This window comes from Camarhynchus parvulus, chromosome 3, assembly GCF_901933205.1.
Source record: "Camarhynchus parvulus chromosome 3, STF_HiC, whole genome shotgun sequence".
Lineage (NCBI taxonomy): Eukaryota > Metazoa > Chordata > Aves > Passeriformes > Thraupidae > Camarhynchus > Camarhynchus parvulus.
This window is the reverse complement of record NC_044573.1, coordinates 78,072,781-78,098,497: the sequence shown is the minus strand read 5'-3', so window position 1 is coordinate 78,098,497 and position 25,717 is coordinate 78,072,781. Positions and strand designations below refer to the sequence as shown.

At 38.7% G+C, this 25,717-nt stretch overlaps 1 protein-coding gene across 1 annotated transcript in view; it reads left to right on the top strand.

Annotated features, from left to right (window-relative positions):
- Window positions 1–1,201: 1,201 nt before the first annotated feature.
- Window positions 1,202–25,717, top strand: part of TAF1B (TATA-box binding protein associated factor, RNA polymerase I subunit B) — a 44,821-nt gene continuing 20,305 nt past the window's right edge. Inside the window, exons 1-8 of the mRNA XM_030946235.1 lie at window positions 1,202–1,233; window positions 2,003–2,101; window positions 2,575–2,662; window positions 4,425–4,522; window positions 4,822–4,917; window positions 5,525–5,657; window positions 8,990–9,146; window positions 15,328–15,427. Of these exons, the coding sequence (XP_030802095.1) occupies window positions 1,216–1,233; window positions 2,003–2,101; window positions 2,575–2,662; window positions 4,425–4,522; window positions 4,822–4,917; window positions 5,525–5,657; window positions 8,990–9,146; window positions 15,328–15,427 (789 nt within the window). The 5' untranslated portion in view covers window positions 1,202–1,215. The remainder of the gene's footprint in view (window positions 1,234–2,002; window positions 2,102–2,574; window positions 2,663–4,424; window positions 4,523–4,821; window positions 4,918–5,524; window positions 5,658–8,989; window positions 9,147–15,327; window positions 15,428–25,717) is intronic.

Here is a 25,717-nt window from a genome sequence, read left to right as displayed (position 1 = left end):
TCAGGAAGAATTTATTCACAGAAGTGGTGATTAGGCTTTGGAACGGGTTGTCCAGGGATGCGGCAGTGTCACCATCCCTGGAGGTCTCTAAGGAAGGACTGGACACGGCACTGAGTGCCATGGTCTAGTTGACATGGTGGTGGACTCGATGATCTCAGGAGGTCTTTTCCAACCCAACTGATTGTGTGATGGAAAGTACCCTCCAGTCCTTGGGACACCCCACATCCCCTTGAAGCTGCTGCGTCCCCTCCATGGCTGAAGCACAGAAGCCATGGAATCCACCATGTGGATATAGAGGATATTAAGGGGTGGGAAAGGATCCACTGATCACCGAGCCCCAGTCCCCCCTGCCATGGGCAGAGACACCTCCGCCAGACCAGGCTGCCCAGGGCCCCTCTGATGCCTTAAGTTTTAGCTTTCATATTATCCAGATTCTGTACTGCATTAGTGTGTAACTCTGAACTTCATATAAAGCATTAGCAAGTTTTCCTCACAGTTTAGTCAGACAAAATAATCCTTTTCCAGCCAAGAACCAAGGACACCATTGCAGCTTCGGGCCCAAAAAGTGTAAAAAACAGCAAATTGAGGAGAGCAAACTGGGAGGATGGGACTTCATAACCTGAAGCTGTAACTGGACAATTAACACCAACATGTAAATGGACCAAAACTTATAAAAGTGTGAAAACTCGTGATTTGGAGTCCATCTTGGGTGGAGCCATGGCCGGGCTCTCGTACTGCCCAGGGTGTATCCTTTGAAGGCCTTTTAGTAAATCCCTACTTTATTCCTTTACCACAGTCCAGCCTCTGTCCAGGGAGCCTCTCAAGGCATCAACCCAAGCCAGCCTTGAACACTTCCAAAGGTGCGGCATCCACAACCTCCCTGGACACCCTGCTGCAGTTTCTCACCGCCCTCACAGGAAAGAACTTCCTCCTCCTATCCAATGTCTCACACCTGGATCTATGTCCCCTCAGTGAGGCACGCAATGACCCCTCACAGGAAAGAATGTCCTCCTCCTATCCAATGTCTCACATCTGGATCTATGTCCCCTCAGTGAGGCACGCAATGGCCCCTTGGAGCTCCCGTGTCCCCTGGGCGCCACGCTGTGCCCCCGGGGCCCGCAGCGGCCCGGAACGCAATCGCCGGGGCCGCGGTTTCCAGGCGGGCCGCGGTGCCGCCCGGCGCGGTTGTCATGGTGCGTCCCCGGCGCGGCCGCCATGGATGAGGAGGACACGGTGGGGCTGCGGGGTTCGCAGGGCCGGGGGCGCTTCCCCGCCGGGCGGGCAGCGGCTGCGGGCGGCGGGAGGAGAGGGGGAAGGAGGAGGTTCCGGCGGGCGCTGCCTGCCCCGGCCCGGCCCGGTCCTGCCCTGCCCACAGCGGGGCCCGGAGGCGGCGGGCGAGGCCGTGCTCGGCCCCTCGGCGTTAGCCGGCGCTCGGTCCCGGGCGGGGATGTGGTGCCGGCCGGGGATGTGCCTCCGGCCGCCCCTCAGCCGGGCCTGGCGGAGCTGCCTCTCCCCAGCACGCACGTGGGCGTTTCTGGAAACCACTTTGTTTTAATCTGTCGGTTTCCCTCTTCTCTTCCCCTCTCCGGTTCCTCCGGGAAGCGCCGGCTCGTGCGAGCTTTCTCTCACCGCGTGTGTTTCTTTACAGTTCCAGAAATTTATTTTTCTTTTCGCCTCCCACTCGAGTTTGTGTCTTCTTTTTACTTTTGATGGGTGGCTTTATTGAAAGCCGCTCCACGTGTGTGCGAGGCGTGGATCACCATTCCTGTTGTTCTGACGCTCACACAGACGGGAGCCGGCGCTTCACAGCTACAATGACGTGTTCAGTTACCTGCGGCTGATGGCAAGCGCGATGATCACTTGTTACCAGCCAGAGCAAACACAAAGGGTGTAAATCCTCTCCTCTATAAATAATCTCAGAAGCTGTGCAGTAGCCTAGCAATAATTGCCATTTGTTTTACTTAAGCAATTGTGAAAGTCTTCTGGCTTTTCTTTCTTTCAGAGAGATTTTAATGAGCGCTGTGCTCAGTGTTCAGAAGTGAACTGGGGTCTCACTGATGGAGGCAGATTTTATTGTAGATCTTGCCACAACGTTACTGAGGTAAAAAGATGATTTGCTGCCTTGGAAAAGGTTTATTCTGATTGCTTCTTAACTTTATATAAGAAAATTACAGATTTTTCTTCTTGGCATTGAGGGCATTTCCTCATGCTTTAGCTGACACTGTTTAAAACTAATGTTCCTTGAAATCACAACATTTAGAATGAGCCATCCTGGCCTGCTGTGTTGCTGTAGCTGTGGTGTCAGTGTGCTCTCTAGGTGCCTTAGAAGTATTGTCTGGGTATTGCTGCCTTTTGTGCAGTCCAAATCTAGACCAACCCTGATGCATGTCACGTGTGTGTCCACGATAGTAATTGTCTATTTTTGAGATTTCTGAATCAAAAGTTCAGACTGTCTCATCTTCTGTTAGTTCAGGAAATTTGAGTGAATTCCTCCATTATGTTTTATGATGTGGCAATCTGTACAGGTTAAACCTGGCTCTTTTTTTTTTGCTAAGTTGTATTCCTCTTTTGCAGAGAACTAGAGAAGTTGTAAACACTGATTTTATTACTAATTCAAGAGTCCAAACAATCTCCAAAGGTTTAAAAAGGCAGGAAAAAACCGGTATGTATGAGTTTCTGTCTGTATTTTGCAAAAGGGTGGCTGTTCAGCCGCTGTTCACCTAGGCCATTATGTCTTTGGTGGAGAACAAAAGCAGATAGGCAGGAAAGACTGTAGGAGTGGGAACAAAATGCACCTCCCTGATGCTGCCACATCCTTCAGAGATCACATTTGGTGACTTCCTGAGCCACAAGTGACCTCTGGTGAGCCCAGAGGTGGGGGTTTTTTGATTGAATGGAGCTATGTGCTACTACTGCTTTGATTTCTGGAAGCAAATACTCACTGAAGCTACTGGAGGCATGCATTCAGATGTGGTGATCCTTTGTTCCTCCTCTGTGATGGCTATCACAAAACCAGAGAGGTTGTTTGTCTTGGCAGGTGAGGTGTGATGGTGGTCCAGCTCTCGCTGTCAGTTTGGCCTGTGTTACAGGCACTGGGCCCTGCAGCTTACACACAAACTGCATGGAAGAGGTTTCAGTCAGTTCCAGTAGCTGAACCAGTCTGCATCTTTCACCCAGAGTCCCTTTTTTACTTTTATGAATATTCAGAAGAACAGTGGTCATTACACAGGAGGATCTGGCCATAAGGATGTAGTGGTAAAGCTGCTGCTAGAGCTGTGTGTATATTCTGTGTTGGCTGGATACATCTCTTACTGTTGTGGCCACTTTCAGAAAACAAAACTGCATTAAAATGCCAAGTAAAGTGAGGGGTTATCTTTCTCTCTGATACGCTCATCTACCTTTGCTCTGTTGCAGAGGCAGTAGATTGCTACATTCCTTCAAAAAGAGCAATTGTGTGGACGTGAAGGGAGGTGTGAAAAGGACCCCTCCACTTTTCCTTATCCTGTATTGCTTCTAAAGTCTGGACCACTCATGCTTTTAATTTATCCTGTTGAGAAGGTCATTAGCCAGCCCCAGGCTTCTTAAGAAAAAAATCCTTATCTTCACAGTGCAGTCATGTTACACTGTATTCCATGAATGTTTGGGAGTAAGCTGTGTCTGTTAGCTCACTGGTTGGCAGTTAAGAGCAGCATCATTAAAGCAGGGCAGAAGCTTTGGGCACGTAACGTGTAAGATGGTGAGATGCAAGGTGTGTTTCAGAACCAAAGTAGTGAAGAACAGGTGTGGAAGGAATGGAAAGGGAGTTGAGAAATGCAGAGAAAATTTCTAAAACCAAAAGCCTGTAGAAAAGGTTAGTAGTGAATTTAGAGAGGTAAGGGTGAAAAGTAATTGCAATGCAGCCTTGAAGAAATAGTGAGTAGATTGGAGCAGGCCCACTCCCTGTGGAATTCATGTTGTGCTAGGATTTGTTAGAAGTTGGGATATTCTTTTATTTAAACATGTATGATTCTGTGGGAGAGAATGGTCAAGCACCAAAGTGGTATTGGTTGTTTTTTGCCTGACTCACTACTGTAATGTTCCAGTTTTCTGTGTCAGGGGTGGGAAAAGAATGTTCATATTTCATTTTTAATGGCAGGTTCTCAGTTATTTTTAAACTGGTAATTTAACAATGCTCTGCTCAATTACAAATGCCACACTAGACATTATAATGAATTATATTATTCTTGGGAAATGTGTGAAGTTCTTGTTCAGTAACTTTTCTTCTCGTTTAAGGCTGTGAAAGTGAATAAATGGAAGTTAATGGAGTGTTCAGTGTAGCTGGTTTGTGCACTAGGGTCTGAAATTACTAAATAGAGATATGGTGCATAAGGTTAAAGAAACCCAAAATAGTACAAACAAACATAGTCCCCCTTTTTTTTCCTTAGATGGAGGTTGTGAATGGTATATTTGTGAAGGCTTTCAGCTTGTACTCAAGAAACAAGTGGAAGCTCTAGAAGCATTAGGAGTATGTCCACAAATGAAGGTACGTAGATGTCATTGTGAGTTGTACACTCTGTGTGTGTGTGTGTTACAGAAAGTGGGATTTTTTAAAATATTTTAATTTTTGAAGTGAATCACACAAGTCCCTGTTTAAAATCATTGAGCATGTGAAATAAAAATTTGTTTCTCTGGTAATTTTAAAACATATTTTATAAATCACAGTTAGTAAAATTAGAGATGGAATATTATTCAGATTTCTGAGTTAGAAATTACACTCTGTTCTCTCAGCAATTAATGATCTTGTAAACATTGTACCATTTACCATCCATTTGTGTTTATCAGGATGAAATTCTGTACAATTTTTGGAGGCGTTACCTTCAGAAGAGCAAACAGGCATATTGCAAGAGACCAGCTGGAGAAACTGTCAAAGCATTATCAGTAAGTGAAAGCTCAAATTCCATAAGATGTTTGGTATCTTTTTAAAAGCAACAACAGAAATCTTCTTTGTTTAGGCGACGTATCTTGCTGGTAATAATGTCAACCCCCCTATGAAGGAGATAATATAAAAAGCCTTGCACATGTCCATGTTACTGGGTTTTGGAGTTTTTTGGAGTCTTATTTCAAGAGATGAATATTTCTGTGACTAATTGAAACTACTTATTTAAAAGTTTTGCTTTGTCTTGACATAGATAATCAGTAAATACAAATGACAATGCAAAATGTATCATCAGCTACCATACTTTCCTGCCTGCTCTCTTGAAGTTAAACATTTGATCAAGCTTTGATTCTGTGTGTTGCCAACTTTCTGGTCATTGTAGCAGATTAAAATGTAGTCACTAAAAGGTTTTTGATCATGAGAAATCCTTGAAAAATACTTCCTTTTTTTTTTTTTTGCCACTTACTGGTGATTCATTGAGTAAAAATGTGAACAGTTTGGGTTTTAACTTTTGGTGTTAATTTTGCATCTGTTACGCTTGACGTGGTTTGTTAAGATCAAAACTGTAACTAAGAGTAGCTAATACCAACATTTATTTACAAACCCCAGGTATGTGAGAGCAGTACTGATGTGGACAGTGATCCAGAGAGACCCAGCCTCCTGCACTTGCTGTCTCTCTCTGAAAGTGAGGGGGATCTGCAGACCGACTGCAGCTTTGCCTCATCAGTGAGCAAGGTCTCAGGTAGGAGCAGTGAGGTGAACTATCTGAAAACCAGTTTTTCTGTAATTTTCAAATATAAATAGATTTAAAGTGTATTTGTGTACAGTGAATTGGAGGAAGTTGTAAAGTTTTCAGTCTTGTGTGACACTGTACTACTTTATATTCTACCAGAAATTGAAGACTTCCTCCTCCAACCCCCACCCAAGGAGATAAAAGTTGAACAGTACCTGGAAATACAGGGGAAATGCAGGAGGAAGTTCTGGTTTATAGCAAGTTTGCTCCATGCCCCCTGTTGAGTGGGAAAAAAAATGCTGTTATATCTACCAAGCTAGATATTCACAAACACAGCAGCTTTGAACCATATTTAACCATTTTTTTAACTGTATTTAACCAATAGCAGAGCTGTCTGTCATGACTTTCATGTTAAAAAACATCTACTTGTTCGTTAAGGAGGTGGTTTTTTTCCTATCCCATAGATATATTTAGCTTTTTTAGTTTTTCTTTACATTATTTTGGTATTTCTGTATCTTTTGTCTCCGTAGTCTTTTTACTGCTTTCCCAATGACCCCTTCTATGAAGAATCATATTTTACCATTCCATCAGTTTCTCTTTTCTGCTCACAATAGCAGCAGGAAAATACCTACAGAATGGTGAACTTCTTCATTAGAATGTTGTAGAGAATTGAAGTGTTAGGTTCTGCTGGGCAAGTGTAATAGGAGACAATGCTGCAATGCCTGATACTGGAAATGCATTGCAAGGCATATTTGAAAGCTTTGGCTTGTGTTTTAAATTTATTATGGTTTTCTTTCTTGCTTTATTCTTTGATTACTTTTTCCTTCTTTATCTGTCTCTGTGTTTCTTATTCCCCTGTTTTGTACTGTCCTCCTTATGGCATGTTTCTGATCTTGTGTGATATTGCCGCTCTACCCTCAGAACAATGCAATCTTGTTTTTAAAAGCTTTTCTCTTTATTTTGTGAAGTCCCGAAGTGGTAATAGAATGAGAAATTTGATCAGCAGCAATTAGAAAAGTCCAGACAGAATTAGGGAGGGGGAAAGAAAGGTATAAAAATAGTGATGCAAATTTTTTAAAATATTATGCTAGAACCTTTCATCCTTATATATTAAAATATCAACATTTTGAGCATTTTGAGGTAAAGAGTCACTGTATGTTTGTGCATGTGTTATACAAATATAATACAAAAAGGAAAGAATTGAGTGAAGAATTTCTAGTGAAAGTATTCCCTTGAATTTTCTTTCCCTTTTTAATGTCTAGGGTAACTCCTTTCTTCCTCAGTACTTGTACCTTTTATAGGTCTGCTGCTTAAAGTTTTAGAACAGCAAGGTAGTCCTAAGTAGGCCATAATTTATTGTCTTGGTTAGTTGTTTCAGAGATTGAATTCAGTTTCCAGTAGACATCAATTTCACTAAAATCACTTGAAATTAGTTAAGAGTTCAGTGATACTTAAAGTAAATGTCAGTGAAAACAGACAAACATAGAAATAGTTTTGTCTATTGAAATTTAACATAAGTAAGTGTGTTCTAGTCTATTGTAAACTCTTGTGAAGATTTATAAATATTTTCTTTGGGGGTCATTTCTGCTGAGCTGTTATTGCTACCGACTAGAGACCTCAACACCCTTCTTTCCCTAAGAGGTTTGTCCAGATGGCATGTGGTTTTTTGGCTTTTTTTTTTTTTTTTTGTCATTTTCGTGTAGGGTTAATAGCAAATTCCACTGAGTATAGCACTGAGATAATGCTAGAGAAGCCTATAAAACTCTTAAATTATTAGCTGCGTAACTGTGTGTTGTCATGCCATGCATAAGCTGGAAGAAATAAAAGGAAATTGTGTGCCATCATTAAGGCCACAAATATAATGAGGATTATTTTAAATAAATTGAGTTGAATGTGAAATTAACAATGAAGCTTCAGTCACGAAGCTGCCTTTAAGCGCAAGTATCCATGTGAAAGGTGAAGCAGTTGACTCCAGGGATTAAACCGATGTTCCCGTGTTCCTGCCTTTGTTCCCTGACGCACCTATGCATGCTGGGACGCTCTGCTATGCGCCGGGCGTTCGGGCCGGCTCTGAGAGCCTGGGCCGGGGCCGTGCCGATCCTGTGCCGTTCCTGTGCCGATCCCGTGCCGTTCCTGTGCCGATCCCGTGCCGGGGCCGTGCCGTGCCCGCAGCCCCGGCTCCGGGGCCGGTAGGTGGCACCGCAGCCCGGCCTTGGAACGCGCTGTGCGCGGTGTCCCCGGCCTGCGGGCGCTGTGGCCCTGCCCCGCTGACCTTGCCACCTCGCAGGTGTGGCTGTCGCCCGCCCGCCCGCCCGCCCGCGGAGCTGCCGGGCTCTCGGAAGGTCCCGGTTGTTTCCAGCGGGCTCTTTGCCCTTGCCCTCCCAGCTGGGGAGCTGTGGATCCAGCTCTCGCCATTCCTGCCTGAACGGGTGAACAGTTTGTGGGGAAGTGAAGTGAGGACAATCCCTGCAGAGTCAATGCTGACATTTTGTGCCGGTGTGCTTTAAACACATTTTCGTTCGTCCTGGCTGGGTCATGGTGTAGGGAAGAGGGGCTTACAGATTTTTTTTTTTAATTTTTTTTATCCCCTTTTCCTGAACTCTCAGGTTTCGCTGCTGAAAAGGTTCCAAACTCATAAATCACTCTACTAAACAAAATTTTCTCTTTTCTTGGTTTCTCTTAGTTTTTAGTGATTCACCTGAGCAAGGAAGTAGAGAGGTTTGGGTGTTAATTTATTTGGGTTTTTTTTCACACCCTCTTCATAATTTCCTACATTCTTGTTCTAAAGTAATTTCTTTGACATTGAATTTATATACATTTTTTAAAAGAATACCTTTGTTTCCACAGTTTGAGATTATATATTCAGTGGACAGATGGATTCAGGGCAGACTTTTAACATCTGTAACATTTCTGCAATGTAAATAACTTTTTCATTCAAGTCCTGCCTGTGTTGAAGTTTAAAACTGTGTTTCAATCCCAAACTCAGAGGCATTGATTTAAGTACATCAGATTTTCCTTTGTTTCCTCACAGTCTCAAGTGGAAAACAGTGTTTCCAGCTCATAAGTACTACTAGTTATATGTTATATAGGAGTTAATGTCCTAGTCAAGTGGAATAGCACTTTGTGAAACAGGTTCTCTTCTCATATTGTGGTAGATTAATAAATTGGGGTTAAACTGTTTCATAGAAAAGCACACAAACAAGCAAAAAATTCAAAGTAATGATTTCAAAATGTTACTAGTTGCTGAACAAGTCTTGTATGTTCCTTTATCTGATTTTTGTACGCATGTTTCATGTATCTATCATATCAATTGCTTTTTTTTCTTTTAACAAAACCCGAAGAAAGCACCTCTGTGTACTCTGGATCAGTAGATGGCAGCTTGTATTTAATGAAGAACCAAAAGGAGAAACTGAGGATGACAATGCCAATGACACTTTCGTTTTGTTACTTGGCTTTACTCTGGGTGAGAGAGCCAATTACATTGTCCGAGCTCTTAAGGTATGAATAGTCCCTAGTGAAGAATTGTTGTTTTTATAAATAATAATAATTTTTTCCAAAGTAGATCTGTACTATTGCCCTCATATGAATTTGCTCAGTAATAGTGAGAAGTTCCTTATATTTAGTTGTCTTGTCCTTCCTTTGTCATAACCATTTGTGCAGCTGCTGTTGGAGGATATTGTCTGTAGATTGCAGTGAATTTCAAAGACCTGTAAGGAAGAAGGTTTTGAAGTTTGAGTTTATCCTTCTCCTTCAAAAATTCTTAAGACTTGCTGGAGGTGTGTATGGCCACACTTCTGTGATATTTGCTGTTGTCAGCATGTCAGAATTAAATGAGTAAACATTCTCCAGGACTTACATCAGTGTCATCATGCAGACAATACCAGCAGTATACAGTGATCTGAAATGCAGCAAAGTAACTTCATGCAGTGGAGTTGAAATTAATATAAGAAGATCATTTTGTCTTCATATCTTTGTATCTGTAATTACGAGAGTTCAGAATAATACCTTTTAATATGGTAGAAATAAATTGTTCTAATAATAGGGTTTGATGCTAAATGGAGACTGTCAGGCTACTGCTGACAATGCAGCTCCCTTCCCTCCCCTAGAACAAGGCCATGAACACTTTCCTTATGGACTTTACTTCAGGAATGAAAAATAATTCATCCACTCTTCTTGTTGGCAATAAATATTTTAAATCAGGCTGAAATAAGTTCAGGAATTCCTAGATTTTCCTTGGAAAACCTTTTGTATTCTGATACCATTTCTTAACAACTTTTGAAATGCTGGATATTTCTAAACAGATGATGAAAAAATATTAGTTGGCCAAAATATAAGGAATAGAAATCCTCAAGTAAATACACTGGCAAATCAAATTGAAAACTCAGACAAAATGAGGGAAAAAACGATTTAAAATTCAGTGCTGTAATTTTTATTTTTCAAATGTGTAACCTGTGAGTTAAAAGGCAAGGTACATTGAGTTAAAGTGTGTACACTGTCCCCCAGCTGTTGTGCTTACAACTGGTGCAGCTACTGGAAGTGTGATGAATGCAAGGGCCTTTTTCCCCCAGAGCCTGATGTTCCATTGTGGCCTCTCTCCTCTGGCATGCCAGGTTCCACCTGCATTTTTCTAGCTTTGTACAAGCTTTCCAAGAGGGATGGATATTCATGGATCTTTTTTGCAAGTACTTTCCAAAAGGGGAGTTTTTTATGTCTTGAAGTACAGTAGTTACTACTAGATAATCAATTGCTATGCAAAACAATTTAACCCTTTGATTTTACTTTAGGGGTGGCTGTTGCCTTCATTGATCAGAATTGCACAAACCATTGCATATTTGCATAACTGGATATGCTATTGCATAAAAGATGCTTGTAAAATTTTCATTAAAATGCTATAATATTCAGAATTCAAACCAATACCCTGCAATACAAAAGTATTTATTGAGTAGGTTAGGAAATAGTAGAACTCAAAAGTAGTGTTCAATAACAAGATTTTTACTGGCTACATTCTTCCTTAGGAAATTCTGTATGAGTCAGAACTACCATAACATACTCTGTAGTTTTGTTAATGATTAGCAAATAAATAATGTAAAACCTGTCTGATAATGTTTGTATATGGCAAAAATCCAGGTAATAAATTACAATTTCTGGGACAGAGCAACTGGTTAACACTAAAGAATTATTAGTTACCCCATTCTGTTTGGAGAGAAAAATTAATAATTAAATATATATTCTTTGGTTATTGTATCTTGGAAACTGTCTCTGGAAGCATTGTTGGCTCATACCAGGCAAAGACATCTTCACGTGTTTCTGTCTTAGTACAATGGTGTGGTTGGAAGAAAACCCAACCAAACAACAACTGTTGAAGTCAGCTGTCAAGAGGGAAGATAGATAGTTTTGTTTGCATATGAATGGTAAATTATTGTATTTGGCCACATTAAAAATTGGAGATTGCAGAAAATGTCCTGGAAAAAGAACCTGGAGACTATCCTTTGGACTAATATCCTTAAGAGATGAGCACACTTGAATGGATTTAGAGAAAACATGAAAGCAGTAAAAAGGTTGGAAAAGGATTTTAAAAATCAAGTAGCAAATATAGCACAGAAAGGCATAATCTAAAACTATCAATTGGAAATTGAAATAAGATTATTTGAATGAGAATATATAATGTAATTAGATAAAATTTATCTGTGTAAGATTGTGTAAATCGCAATGATTCAGTAACTTTAGATGCACTGAACATATGAACTGGATTAAGTACAGAAAGTGAAGTTTAAAAGAATGTTATTTGTATTGCAAAGTTTTACCATGATATGATAGTTATATAAGACTGTAATTATGTTATCATGCTTCCCTCCCTACCCTAAAGGTCTTTGCCTTTCAACAAGTTTGATGAAGAAGTAGAAAGAATTTTAAATTACATGAACTACCATAAAATACTTGTTTTCTGACTTCTGAATATTTAAGTTTAAAAAATCAGACAATGTTCACATTTTTGCATGCATTAAGATACAAAATAACGACAGACTGAAGATGAAAACTATGCAGAGAAAGCATTAAGTATTCAGCATTACCTTTTAAGTCATTGTAGGCAAATTGTTTTATTTAAACCAGCTGAATTAGAGTTCTGTTTAAAGTTCTGCCTTGTTTTTTCCTCAGTTTGGTTTTCTCTCTGTACCCTGCAGTCAGCTGACTACCACTCCTCCCTTGTGATACATGCTTAGGCACTACGGTCGGGCAATCTGCCAGCTTTTAAAGGATTTACAACACCAAAAATATACTCCTCCTTGCTACTTGACACACTTAGCAGAAAAACACTACAATTACCTCCTCTGACAGGAACATTTTGGTTTAAAAATAACACTTTCAACAGCATTCTGCTCATGTCTGTGCCACACATTAAATCCTTTTCCATTGCAAACAGTCTTACAATATTCCATATTATGTATATTATTCATCTAAATAATAAAATAGTTGGGTTTTGGAAAAAGTTTCAAGAGGCTAGGCTTTTGAGATTCTGAGAAATAATGCCTTTCATATGAGGTTATACCTAGTTGTGCTGGCAAGACTAAACTTATAATCAGTTTGTGGCATTACTGTGGCTTTAACAAATGCATCACTTCCTTCTAGCATGCTGAGGACTGAGGATTTTTTTCATACTTGGGCCTTATTAATGTATGTTGCTGCTGTAATTAAAAGAACGTGGACTCTGTACTGCATCTGCCAGCCAAGTTTTCAAGCGCCCTCCCTGATAGAACATAGTCCTACAGGTGTTTTGACCATCTGTCTGTTAAATGAAAGGTTTGGAGGAACAGCAGACAAAAGAAACTGTTCTGAAGTGCTATTCCAAATCTGGACTTCTGAATGAAGTGTTAAAACTTGCATCATCAGCACATTCTATTCACAACAGGGTATTTGTGCTGTATTTTTAGTGTAAAAACAACTTTTAACCTGAGAGGAGAGAGCATTCTTTTTTTTCTGGAGGCAATAATTTTAAGCTAGAAAAGATATTACTTTTAAACAGTTGCAGTGCTTTCACTTGGTACAACCAAATTAGTGAAATTAAAAAAAAAATTTGGTGGACACTGCTTGTCTCTTGCAGTGTAAGGATGGGGTTCCAGCATCAGTTTAAGCTGCTCCAAGTTTCTGGTGCTGTGATCTTGCATGAACATTCCTGTTCTTTCTCTTGCCATGGATACTAGCATTCATGTGGTTTATGGTTTATTAGGTGAAAGAAGTAGATCTAGAGAAGATAAATTTTGTAAAAGAAGGGTTCACTGGGCGTTTTAGTGCAGTTAGTGTGCTTCACTGCTGTCCCTTTCTGCCTTGTGCTGGCAGTATTGTTCCTGCAGTCATCTGTTGGAGTGAAACCCTGAAGAGACTAATTCCAGTCTGATGCTCTGGGAAATCACACAGGTGCTTTTGTCAGCAGGGAGGAGTGTGCGGCAGGGAACTGAAGGAGGGTGGGATTCCCATTTCAGAAGCAGCAAGCTGTGAGGGTGGTTTGGCTACATCACCACCACGCCACACCCGAAACAAGGTCCTGATTCTGTGCTCTTCTAGCTGCTGCTCTGCTGGCTCAGGCGTTTGCTGCTCTCAGTGCCTTGGTTCCAGGCCTTCGTATCTGACAGCCAATGGTGTGACTGTGCATTAGCGTGTGTCAGCCAAAGCTTATCATCAGCTGAGCCAGTAATGCATCACTGCTGCTGAAAGGGGAGGGTCCTGCTTCCCTCTACTCCTGCCTGTGTCATGCACCCCCTTCCCTCCGGCAACTGTTTCATTTGCCGAGCCATCTGTGAGCCTCTCCGCAATTTGTTAGATGATGAAAGAAGCCTTGCTGGCAATAGGGTAACGGGGTTTTCTGCTGCTGTTGTGATTTACATTTGGGGAAGAGATGAGCCACAGCAGCTCATGGCTGGTTCACAAGGAGGGAGGTCCTGCTGGTTGTGTTGAGCTTTTAGTTTGGCTCAATCAACTCTGTGAGACCATACCTGAAGCTTATGTTCCTCAGTGTAGTGGATGACTAAAAGGAGCTAAGGAACAGATGTGCCAGCTGCTCAGCGGGTCAGGCAGGGTGGCAAGGACCAGCAATGGGGGCTGCTTTGGAGAGCAACCTCATGGGAGCCCAGCACACATCTCCACTTGGGGGGGAAATGCTGTTTCTGCTGGTTCAAGAAAGCTACTGAAATGTCATTAGCAAAATGATCATTACACCATTTAATTAGAAAGGACTGTGCACCACCTGATACTTCTTCACTTTAATGAGCAGAGCTTTGGAACAAAGGCTGTTGGGCAATATGAGTTTTCATATTGCAGTTATTTTTCAGGAATCATTATAAATTATTCTAACTGAGACAGTTTTCAATCATTAAATGCACTTTTTATTTTAATCCTGGGTTTAACTAATTTTTTTCAACTAAACTGAACAAAAAAGTAGACTGTAACTGTAAACTTTGCAGTAACTAGCTTTTAAACAGAATTTTAGTCAACTTCAATAGATACACACTACATAACATGGAACAAATAGTGATGAGGCACGGAACAGGGAGATAGCTGGTGAGCTTGTGAGTTGCTGTAGGCTCAGAAGGGACGTTAAATATTTGTAGATCAAGAAGTTTCTAATCTATGTAGCAAGATCAGAGAGATAACACTCATCAGCAGGGGAGAAAATTGTTTTCAGTCCTGATATTAGAGTCTTCTCTGTTTGTAATGTTAATTTATTCAGGTTTAATGTACTCTTTTAACAAAATTGATTTGGAGAAACGGAGATGGGAAGGCATTTCTAGCTTAGTCCTATGGGAGACTACTAGTGTGCCTTAGTGTGGAATGGGTGTGTTGCCTTGTGAGGATATGTGCTTGTTCAGTGCTTGCTTGTCCTGTTGTGGATGTCTGCTAAGATGCTGGATAAGAGGAGGGGTTTGGTGTAGTGGTGGCTTTTTATTGGTATGTGTTGTTAAGTCTCATCTTTTACATATATATATATGTGTGTGTGTGTGTGTGTGTGTGTGTATGTGTGTGTTTTCAAGAAAAATATCAAATAATACTGACAACCACTTGCCAAAACCAGTTTTTAACAACAAAGGTGCATTATTTGTGTGCAAATAAGAAATAAACCATTTTTATTTATTAGTATACAAAACAATTTCTATTCATCCCTCAGTAATCCTGTTTTTGAAAAGTATCATAGAAATGGAAGAAATGTGGCTTCAGTTCTATGTATCTGCTCATCATTCTGTGATTTTCTTCCCTATCATGTTACCTGATTTCAAACTCCTCCAGCAGAAAGTCTGTGTTTTAAAACTAAAATTTACTTAAAGCTTGAGAATTTTGAAAAAAAAATATCATGCCGTTCAAAGGATGCTTAAAGCAGTTCAAGAAATGCAGTAGTTGAAGAATGTGCAGAACAAACTCCCTGTAAGCTTGTTGATTGTATGCTTACTGCCATAATGTTATCATTTGTCAGTCACATCTCAGCTTGAACTTAAAAGCCTGTTGAATGATTGAACTGGTTTTTGTTCTGTGCAGATTTCCAATGTGTAACTTCAGGTCGAATTGCTTAGGTAGCATAATACTGATGTTATTTCAAATCAGAAGTGATTTGTATATTAATTTTATAATAAACATATGAATTAGTTCCCTTATATATTATTTTGATTTGGTCTTTATTTTTTTTTTAATGCAGGTTTGTTGTTGAAGGGCATATTCCATACATGAATGTTTTCCAGCATTTTCCAGAGAAAATGAAGTTATGTGGACTTGATCTTAAGATCTTTTGTGTAGAGGTAATTTTTTTCTTAAAGAAAAAGTTAAAAAAAACTGTAACCAAAACCTAGTTATTTAGTGGTATTTTAATTATTTTGGTCACTGTACTAATAAATTTATTAAATCTATTGTTTTGTAATAGGGTTCATGTTTCACAGTATTGAAGCCTGGCAGAAACTAGTGCACTCTGTGACTTGGAGTGCTTTAATCTTTAACCAGTCTTATTAAACTGATTACTTAAGTTAGAATGAGATCAATAAGTACTTGTGGAGAAAAGGGTATTCAGAACTGCTCTCAAAACACTCAGAAACAGGATTTAGCTTCAAGTGTAATGGCCATATATTATCCCTTTTGGTACTTATTTGAAATAGTTATTGAATTTTTTTGCAATTCTATATTCTTTTAATAAAATATTGTTTAGATGCTATCCCTTATTCTGTTCCTTGCTGTACTGATTGAAATATATCAAACCTAAAATCTACATAAGGGAATACAGCTCTTCTAGGAACTGAATAGTAATGGATAGTCTTGAGTGAAATTTAATTTCCCTTATTATGATTCTTATGTATTGTGGTAACAATTGCCCAATGACATTTCTGTTGCAGATAAAAATTTATTATGGGTTTTTGAAGTGTGTAAATAAAATCTTAGCTTTTAAGAACAGAAAGCAGCAATTCTGCCAAGCCCTCACTGATGATGTTGCAAGTAACATTAACATTCTCCATTATGTAGCTTATATTCAGCAAGTCACGAGTTGTTCAGGGGTTGTGCCTTCTCAGAAGTTTTAGCATTTTTGGTTTTGTGTTACTGCTTTCCTGTCTGGATAAATGAGAATTATGACCTCAACTTGTAAAAATCAGGAGATAAATTTAATATAAAAGCTTTTGATTTCTTTGTCTTAAAAATTTCCTTATGAGAAAATATGTTAGGTTGAAATATGAGTATAAACTTGGTTTTAAGTCTTTGTCCTTCTTTGCCTCCCTCTTCTGCATGAGTTTTTGTTTTGTGAATTGCAACTGTAAAGCTTGTAGCATACCTGCAAGTGGGAGAACTGGTTTACCAAGAGGAGATGAGTTTCCTTTGGAGGATCCTACTGTTTCCTTTTAGGATAGGGCTGCTCCCTTCACTCCCAAAGCATTAGTAGATATGCACACTAACCAGTTAATCTCTTAACTGTGTTTTCACTGAGATATATAGGTGTAGTTCTGTAAGCTTACTGTACCATTTCTTTTCCAGCCACTCCATTATTATTGTGGCTTCCTCTTTTTAGAAATACCTGTTCCTTACTCTACCTTCACTGTTACTTTAGTAAGGCATCTTCAGTTGTATTTCATTTTAATGTTTTTTTACTACCTCATGAGACTGATAATTGCAAAATCGTTACTAGCTCTTTCTTACATCTCATGTTTCTCACCGCAGCACTGAGATTACCAATGTCTTACTGTGTCTAGTTTTGGCATCTGAGTTTTGAGAGATTCAAGAGATGAGGTTATTGTCCTGGAGCAGGAAATGAGATTGTGTAATACTCCATTCTGAAAATACAGCTTACATTCTTTTCTGCTTTGCTCTGTATTGAATATTTTGTAGACAATTATCTTAAAAACCTTTATGATATTATCGCTGTTACAATCGGACATGTAAGTTGCTCTCATGCCATTATTTGTTGTACTTCAAGTCTGGTGAATATAAGCTGCAAACATTCTGCTAAAACTGAACTTTATTTAAAATACCTGCCACAAAGGTATGGTTGTATCTGAACACTTCTGTCCAGAGGTCTGGGAACTCTGGGCATGACTGTCTCATAAAAAGAGCCTCCAGCTCTCTGTACTATCTCTAATCGTGATGTATAACTGTTAGACAGGTGTCAGGGCCTAGCTGGAGATAAGTACTACTCAAAAGTGTTGTCTGAAGGATAAAAGTAGAAGATAGAAGTATAGAAGATTTTTAAGAAAAAATGAGTTATCTTCCATATGTATTTATCTTTCCATTGTTCCAAGTCAATTTTCTAAGCTTTTACTTTATTAGTCATCTTATTATCCCTTCCTCTATTAAATCATGTATATATTAGAAATTAGCCCTTGGAAAATAGGATTTACCTAAAGGTACAATGAGAGGGTTAACAGGACAAACAACAGCAGCAGCAAGATGCTCCTGTTCTGTTCAGAAGTTCTAACTTCCCAGTACAAGGAAGGAAAAGCAAAATTTCCTTTTTCTAAAACAAGTATTCTTATTCCATTTGATTAAAATCTTTTTGTATGTATGGAGGAAGAATAAGATATATAAGTGTTTGGTTTTGTTCTGTGCAGGAGGTGAAGGGTTTTTTTCTTGTATTTGCAAATTAACTACAGTAGATCTCTGCTCATCCTAAGGCTTGTGCCAGTACCCAATACACCTTTCATAAGTGTAGTCATCTTTTCTGCTTTAGGTGGAAGTCACCTTTGTTCCCTTTTTCATGCACATAGGATATCTAGAATTTTAGGATATCTGTTTCTTTTAAAACCCATTAGTATAGGAGTTAAAATGTGTTTGTAAATTATTAGTAGTATATATAAAGTTCACTGGATAATTTGTTTTCAGCTTGTATTATTTTATTGATATAATCTGTCCTCCAGCTGCACACAAATTACCTTTTTTATTTCTGCATGAAGTAGGGATACATCTTTAAGATAACACATCCTCCACTTTGCTTTTAGGGATTTATCTTGATCCTTATACAAAATTGATTAAAGCATCCCTTTTGCCTTGAACTGTCAACAAGTTGTCTTTGCCATAGGTCTGTCTTGCCATGCATTTTTGACTTGGGATTGTATACCAAATTATCTTTCAAGTATTATTTTCTTGGGCTTAAAAGTTGGTTGTGCTTTCCTGCCTCAAATTTACCTTTAGCTCTCATTACATTTATAAAACACACTATTTTTCTATGTATTTTACCTTTAATGCATTGTCAGTGGAGTTTTTTTTAATCTCCAAAAGTAATGCTTTGATTCTCACGTTCTTCATGCACACACAAATTTAAATATATGTGTATATATAGGTAAGCAGGTCACTCCCATGGATGTTGGGCAACATGATTTACTAAAGTACTGAAGATAACAGCACGTCACTTTGGAGTATGTGCTGTGTGCAGCAGGATAGGTGTAGTCTCATAAGCATCTTTCAGATCCTGTTGTGCTGAAGAGCTTTGGAAGTGATTGTCTCTGGATGCACAAGTATCTGGACTTGGCAAGGAGCATGATGTGTGACCTCAGAGAAGTTCTCTCAATCTCTTCTCCAAATTTAAAAGAAAACTTTAGGAAGAAATGAGTTAAGAATCTCTTTTTTTTCCCCCCCAGTGATGGGGGGGAGCCTGGAGAAAGTTGAGCTTGGTGGGTTAGTTGAATTCTGTTCAGACCTGTCTACCACCTTGTCCCTGAAGACAAAAGGAATGGGTATTTCCTGAATTATCCTTGCTACTTCTTCTTCTCCCCTGGGCTGTGGTCATGGAATGACTTCTCTCTATAAGCCTCCTTTCTCCATTTCCCCTTCCCTTTCTCTTAGGTGGAAGTAGCTGCACAATTCTAAATCCACGTGTTTTACAAGGACACTGAATGTTTTAGTGTTGACAGTGTTGAAACACCTTGCTGCCTAGGAATCTGTATCTTAAAAATACTTCCTTTTTTTTGTTCTGTAATTCAATTCCATCCTCTCTTTTTTCATGTTTTTGTTTGTTGTTTTGTATAATCCAAAGTATTGCTGCCTGTAACAAGGAATGTACTTACTTAAAAAGATTTGACCTTGCCAGCATGATAAAATTACCATCTATGCTACTTTTTGATTGTCTTAGTATAGCTTTTTTTTTGTTTCTTTTTACACATTCAGCTTCCAACTTAGATTAACAGAAGCACTGTTTAGTTTGAATTCTGCTCTAATTTGCCTATTTCCATCCCTGGATGTCTTGATTCTTACATGACTCCTAGTGTTACTCCTCAGAATTTTCCATGATACAGAAACACTTTCCAAACTTCCAGCTGAGAGTGATGTTAGCATTCTTCCTTACCTTTGCCTGTAGAAAATTCTTGAATGCATCCTGGTAAAGCAGCAGAAATATACTCTGCTAGTCGTAAATCACTGTTGTGGACAAGAGAGATGAATCATGAAACTCAAAATCACATGCCATGATTTTTTTCCCTTTTATCCCACCTAACTGGAAAGCTTATTGTTCTTACCTTCTTGCTGATACCTTGTTTCTTTCAGGTTTAATGGCTTATCATTCTACATTAAAATTATGTTTCTTTCTGTGCTGGATTAGGCCAATAGCCCTGGGCAGCTCAGTTATGTTCAGTTAAATAAGGACTTTTAATTAATGCTCCATTATGAACTGATGTTGGCTTTGGTGGAAAATTGGACAGTTTGAAAACAAATGTTTGTGCTCTATGATTCATCCAAGGCTTTCCTTTCCCTAAAGGTGTCCTGTGATAGGTGTTGAAGTAGATGTTATAATATATTTATAAAGTAGACTGGAAGTCTTCAGCTCTTTTGAGAATATGCCAGTTGAGTGTGAAGGGTTTTGTTCTGTATGATGCTTTGGCTTTATTTTATTTGTGTTGGAGGAGTACATACCTTGTTGTTATGCATTTACACACACACCCTCCCTAGCTTGGATTAGTAAATTTCTTTCCTCTTTTATTTAGGAGTGAAAGGTTTCCCTGAAGAATGTGAGAGATGATCATTCTTCTCTATTCTACCTGGAAACTTTCCAACTCTTTTTTTTCTTCTTGTACAGTATTCTATAGTTTGTATTTTCTTTTTGTTCTTCTCTTCCATTTTTTAAAATGTTGCTTGGTTTTATTCTTGGCAGCGCTTTGGTATCCATGTTTCTCTAGCACTAATCCCTCTGTCACGCATTTTTCTGTGTCAGCTTCAGTCTCACTTCTAATGATGATATAAGAGATCTGATTTCTGAGATGAATTTGCCAGGCTGTTCCTTTGCTAGCAAATCAAGCATGCTTCTGTTTTGCAGCTTTGTTCTTCATGATGCTCTTTCCTGCAGAGCAGCTCTTGAGTTTTGATTAAAGTATGAGTTGCATTCTTCCAGTGAGACTTAGTGGTAATTTTGATTTGGTTCCCCTTTAACTTTACTGTGAAAAAGGAAGAAGGTTTTTCAGATCAGCTTCTTATGGGAGCTGGAGCTTCAGTCCACTATCTCCTCTCCTCTCCTGACCTTACAAAGGTTGCTTGATTGACAGGATATTTTTAGCTTCTGTTTTTCCCATTGCCATAGTATTAATTTGTTCAGGATCCATGCCAAGCTAATCATTCTACAGTTCCTGAATCTCCCCTTTTACATTTTTTTAAATATTGCATATTAAAGTGGAGAGCCCTTTGATGTTTAGAATTTCTTAAGATTATTTAAAAAACAACATTTGTTTTTCAGAGAACTCCTCAGTTATTTCCTTGAAGCTTCTTGTGTGTAAATTATCTGGGCCTCTCCTTTGTAAAATACTCCATTTTATCAGATAGTGGTTTACTTTTTTGCAGACATAATTTTTCTCTTCCTTACATGTGATTTTAATGCAATGGATTCATATTCTTTTTCTAGTTATAGCACAGTCTTGCTTTTCTTCCTATTTAATGACTTACCTATTTACCTGTGGCATTGAAATTCAAGATTTTTGGGTTGTTTGGGTTTTAAGTTTCCCTGCTGCTTACAACATAACCACCTTTACATTGTGTTTCATTGCAGAATATCTGTAGTTTCTTGTCTCCTTTTTTTATCTAGGACATTGTCTCTGAGCACTGCAGTCATATGCCTCCCCTTGCTTCAAAAAGGGGGATCATTTTTTGGTGGTTTTCCCTTTATCCAATTATCCCAGAATAAAAACAGGAATATGGCAGATCTGTCTGGGAATGTAGTGACCTACCAGGACTGTATTTGGAAAGATCTACTTGAGGACAAGTTTTAAACTCAGGACTTGTATCCTTGTGCACTACTACCCAGTGTGCGACTTGTCTTCCACATTAAAAATGACATGTAGTGTTAATCATTTATGTTACAATATGATTATATGTTCCAGAGTTTTACTGCTGCAGATGGGTTAAAGATATGGAGCCTCACATTTGTAACCTTTCTCTCATTCTCTTCATTACAGGCAATATTATAATCAGAATATGGTTGTTAATACTTGTACCATATAAACACTTTGAACCTTGTGACTGTCCAACAACTCAGTAGCTCAGTAAAGCTGCTTTGAATGACATGGAGATGTGCCACAAAAATGTATGTGAATCAATTCAGCTTTGTTCAAGCATAGTAAAAGCCATTTTGTTTTGTAAATTTAGCTGAAAAGTTTAAGTAATTTAAGACGCCTCCTGATTTTGATTTCCCTGTGAATGTTGGGGGCAGAAGAACTGTCAGGTAGAGCCTGGAGGAAAACATAAAAAAGGAGGGTTTCTCATGGATTAAGGAAAGACAGTTGCGCTGTGATTTAACCTGCCATATACAGCCAAAAGCAAGAATTGGTTAGTTCTTAGCTTTTGAGCATAATGGCTCAATTTTAGAAAGAATTTGGCATTCAATCCCCAGTAATTTCTAATAATCTCTGCCAGGTTGTTACAAAGTGTGAGGGGGTTCTTGTAAAATATGCTGCTGGGATTGGTTGAATAATTTATCTTCTGACCGGAAGTAGCATCAGTGTTATGGGTTTATTGAAAACTAATTTTTTGAATTTACAGTACCTAATAACACAAGGAAGCTATCACTCCTGTATCTAAGTGTATTGCTTGGTTTATTCACATTGGAAACATTTGTTTGCATTTTGGTTTAGATACCTTGAGCTGCTTTTGTTTTGTTTCCTGCAGTGAGAAGCATATCACAGATATTTTACTGTGTTTGAAGTGTATAAACTTAGATAGGATCTTCCCCGGGAAGCTTTGAAAAGTAGCTGCTCTCTCGCTGACTGAGAGTATTTTCATTAGGTCACATAAATGTAGATAGCAAGGAAGGTAGAGATTAGCAGAGGGACTGTTATTAGAGTACTGATACTTCTCTCTTGTTGCCTACACTCATCTTTTCTGGAGGTCTGTGCAAGTTTGCAAAGCTTCAAAACAAAGCCTAAGGACTTTTTCCATCATTCTTTTCAAATCGAAAGACCTAATAATCTTCTCACATAATAAAAGATCGCTGGTGACCCTCATTGCACCACAGGGAAGAATGAGTTCTATCCTTGAACCATGAAGTGCTCAGGGAAAAGCAGAGGGGATGGTTCTACTTAGACATCTGTAGAGTGCTCTGCTCATAGGTCAAGGCATAAATTCATATGAAACTGTAATATTGACCACTGAAGATCCTTGGAAATCTCACCATGACTGTTTTTAGCATCACTAAAAATAGAGGTACTTGTCTTGTTCTTCAGGCCAATGTGTCCCTTCAGTTTTCTCCTGTAATTCCTTGATTTGTACCCTAAATTGAATGGAATGTCGCTGAGTGCTTTCTTACAGCAAATGATAGTTCATTCTTTGTGAATGTTTTATATCAAAGATGCTATTTATGGTACTGTAATTTCATCAACTTAAAAGCAAAGGATTAGAATTTGCTTCATTACAGAGTTTGAGTATGTGAATAGAAGTTCATAAACTTGTGACTATTTCATAAATGCTGGTGTTTCTTTAGTTGTGGGTGTGGATTTAGTCTCCTAATTGTAGTACTCTTCTAGGAGGGACAGGTGAAGTGAATCACTGTTCTAAGGCTTTATGTTTCTTGTCCCATTGTCTAAGGAGTGAAATTCTCTGTATACTTTTGTATTGTGAATATTGTGTGAGGACATTGTACTGAAATTGTTATTGTGGAAATGATTTATAATGTTTGGTGACTGTTTTAGTGTTGCTTATTTGGCAGATGATAACAATGCTATGCTAGTAGCAAGTTAAATAATTTTCTAGTCTGAACATGGTTTTTTAAATAAAATGGTCTGCTGACCATTTTTGATGAGTAAACCATGTAGGAAAAAGTAAAATGTGTATTGCTGATATATGCAAAGATTACTTACACAGGCAGAAGGAATTTTTAAAGAAGAATGATAATTTTGAAAAAAAAAATCCAGTGTAAACAAAGGTATTACCTGCAAGTTCCTTAGTTTTCATCATTCTGTTAAGTCTTTGTTTTTTCACTTTTCCTCTCTTTTTTTTTTTTCCTTAATAAAATTCCGGATTCTGTGTGAGCAGTTTGGAACAAGTCAAATATTCCCATTGTTGCATCTACTGAGATATATAATCTTGTAGCTTCATAGTTAGGAGAATACAGATGGAGAAATACTGCTTGAAATTTCTCAGACTTCATTCTTGTCCAACGGCTAACTTGAATATCTTTATTCTAGGTGGAAAAAAATAGTATTAAGTAAAGAAAAAATGGCTTGCAGTGTTCTCTGAAAGCTGGTGTTATCAATGCTGCTATGTTCAGGTAGCAGCCTTAGTTTAAATACCTGTGTGATTTTAATGATACAGGTTTCTGTAATCCCTTTATGATGCAGTTTTTGAACACGCAGTTGTTTTAGACCAGCTACGTTAGAGTTATTTTCTAATAACTCCTGACATCTAATGAAGAATGGAGATGAAAAAATTTTATGTTAATGTATGAATCTATAATATACTGTATCTTAAATACTATACAGAGATTCGATTGAGCTTTTGCTTTTCTTACCCTTCCTTTTGTTGCAGAAGAACTGAGGTACAGAGTCACAACAAGCATTATCAAACAGAGACAACTTTCTTACATGAAACAAATAATATTATCTACTTATCTTTCAACCTAAAGAAGAGGTGACTAAGAGGAAGATGTGGTGATAGTTTGTAGAACATGTTCAGGAGGCAATTGTTTAATGTCTCTTCCAATTCAAGGACTGGGAGGTGTCAGCAGAGGTTGCTGGTTTACAGGTTCAGAATCAAACAGCAGCAGATGTGGCTTCGTACGTTTTGTGGGTAACTGATGAAACTCCTTGCCTTAAATGATGCTCTGGATGTTAAAAGGGCCAGATGCTGACTGTACAAATGTCATGGAGGAGTAGAAATCTGGAACAAAAGAATAGTGAGATCTCACTGCTGAGTCAGCCACAAAAGGTACAAAGCTGGACAGATGTTTGGTAGTGTTGTGGCTTGCTTGATTCTTACATTTCTCCCTGCACATTTTGCTTGCTCGCTTCTGGGTGCAAGGCTAAATAGATTGTTTTGATTGATGTGGTACAGTCACTTTTTTTTTTTGTTCTGGGGTTTCAGTTAGGCTTTCAGTTTGTGGGTTTTGTGTTCTGGGGAGACTTTTTTAAAGATCGTAAAACTTCATTTTTCATTAACTAGTTATCTTAGAACAACTCTTTTAAAGTCATAGTTCAAGCCTTTAAGTTAAGTGAACTAAATATGGTCTGATAAAGTTTCACATTTAGAGATCTCATGGTGTTTCTTATTCAACTTGAAAAATGTTGAGGAATGATAAAATGGTAAAAGTATACAAAATCATTGCATAAAAGGGGTATGTCTACCCTACACCAAAGAATTCTAAGCAGTAAATATGACACAGTTTTCTTAAGCAAAACTTTTCTATTTGAAAAATAGCTTGTATTTTTCTAGTGACCTTTTGATTTGTTTTGATGGAGGAACTGTAAAGGAATTGCTTGTTTAGTAACTCACAATGTAAAATTCCTTACTGTTGAGTAGTAGTGATGATCCCAATGCCAGGAAGAAGCAGGAACACTTGCAAGAAGCCTGGCCTAGAAATGTAGCAAGAAGAGAAACATGAAAAGCCATGTAAGAATAAATTCTAGGTCATGGGGGAGCTCCTGGGCTGACAGGGACTGCAGCTCAAGGGGTTTTGCACTTTACCTTTAATATTTTTAAACAGTCTTCAGTTCTGTGCAGTCCTCTTTTGGCCCTAACAGCAAGTACAGGTCCTGATTTGTGAACAGATAAAGTTAATACTCTATCTTCTTTTCATTTCTTTAAATGCTGATTAAAGTTTTACGATTGAGCATATGAAATTTAGGAATTACTGAAGAGAACATGCATTTAGCTGAGACTGTATAAATGCTCTAGGGTGTAGTCATTACAATTTCATCTCATATTGTTTCTAAACCAAGATAGCGTCTGAGTTCAGCATGCAGGAAGTAGGGAGCTGCTTGGAATCTTTTCCTTTTTCTCATTTAATATGGAGTTCAAGCCTGCATTAGTACAAGCCATATGAAACCAACTCAGTTGCAGAATATTTGGTCCTTTCTCCTCCTGATCATTCCCTCTGGTCACAAGATTGCTGCTGGGCTGGGCTCTCAGGGCTGCTGTTGTGCTGCTCT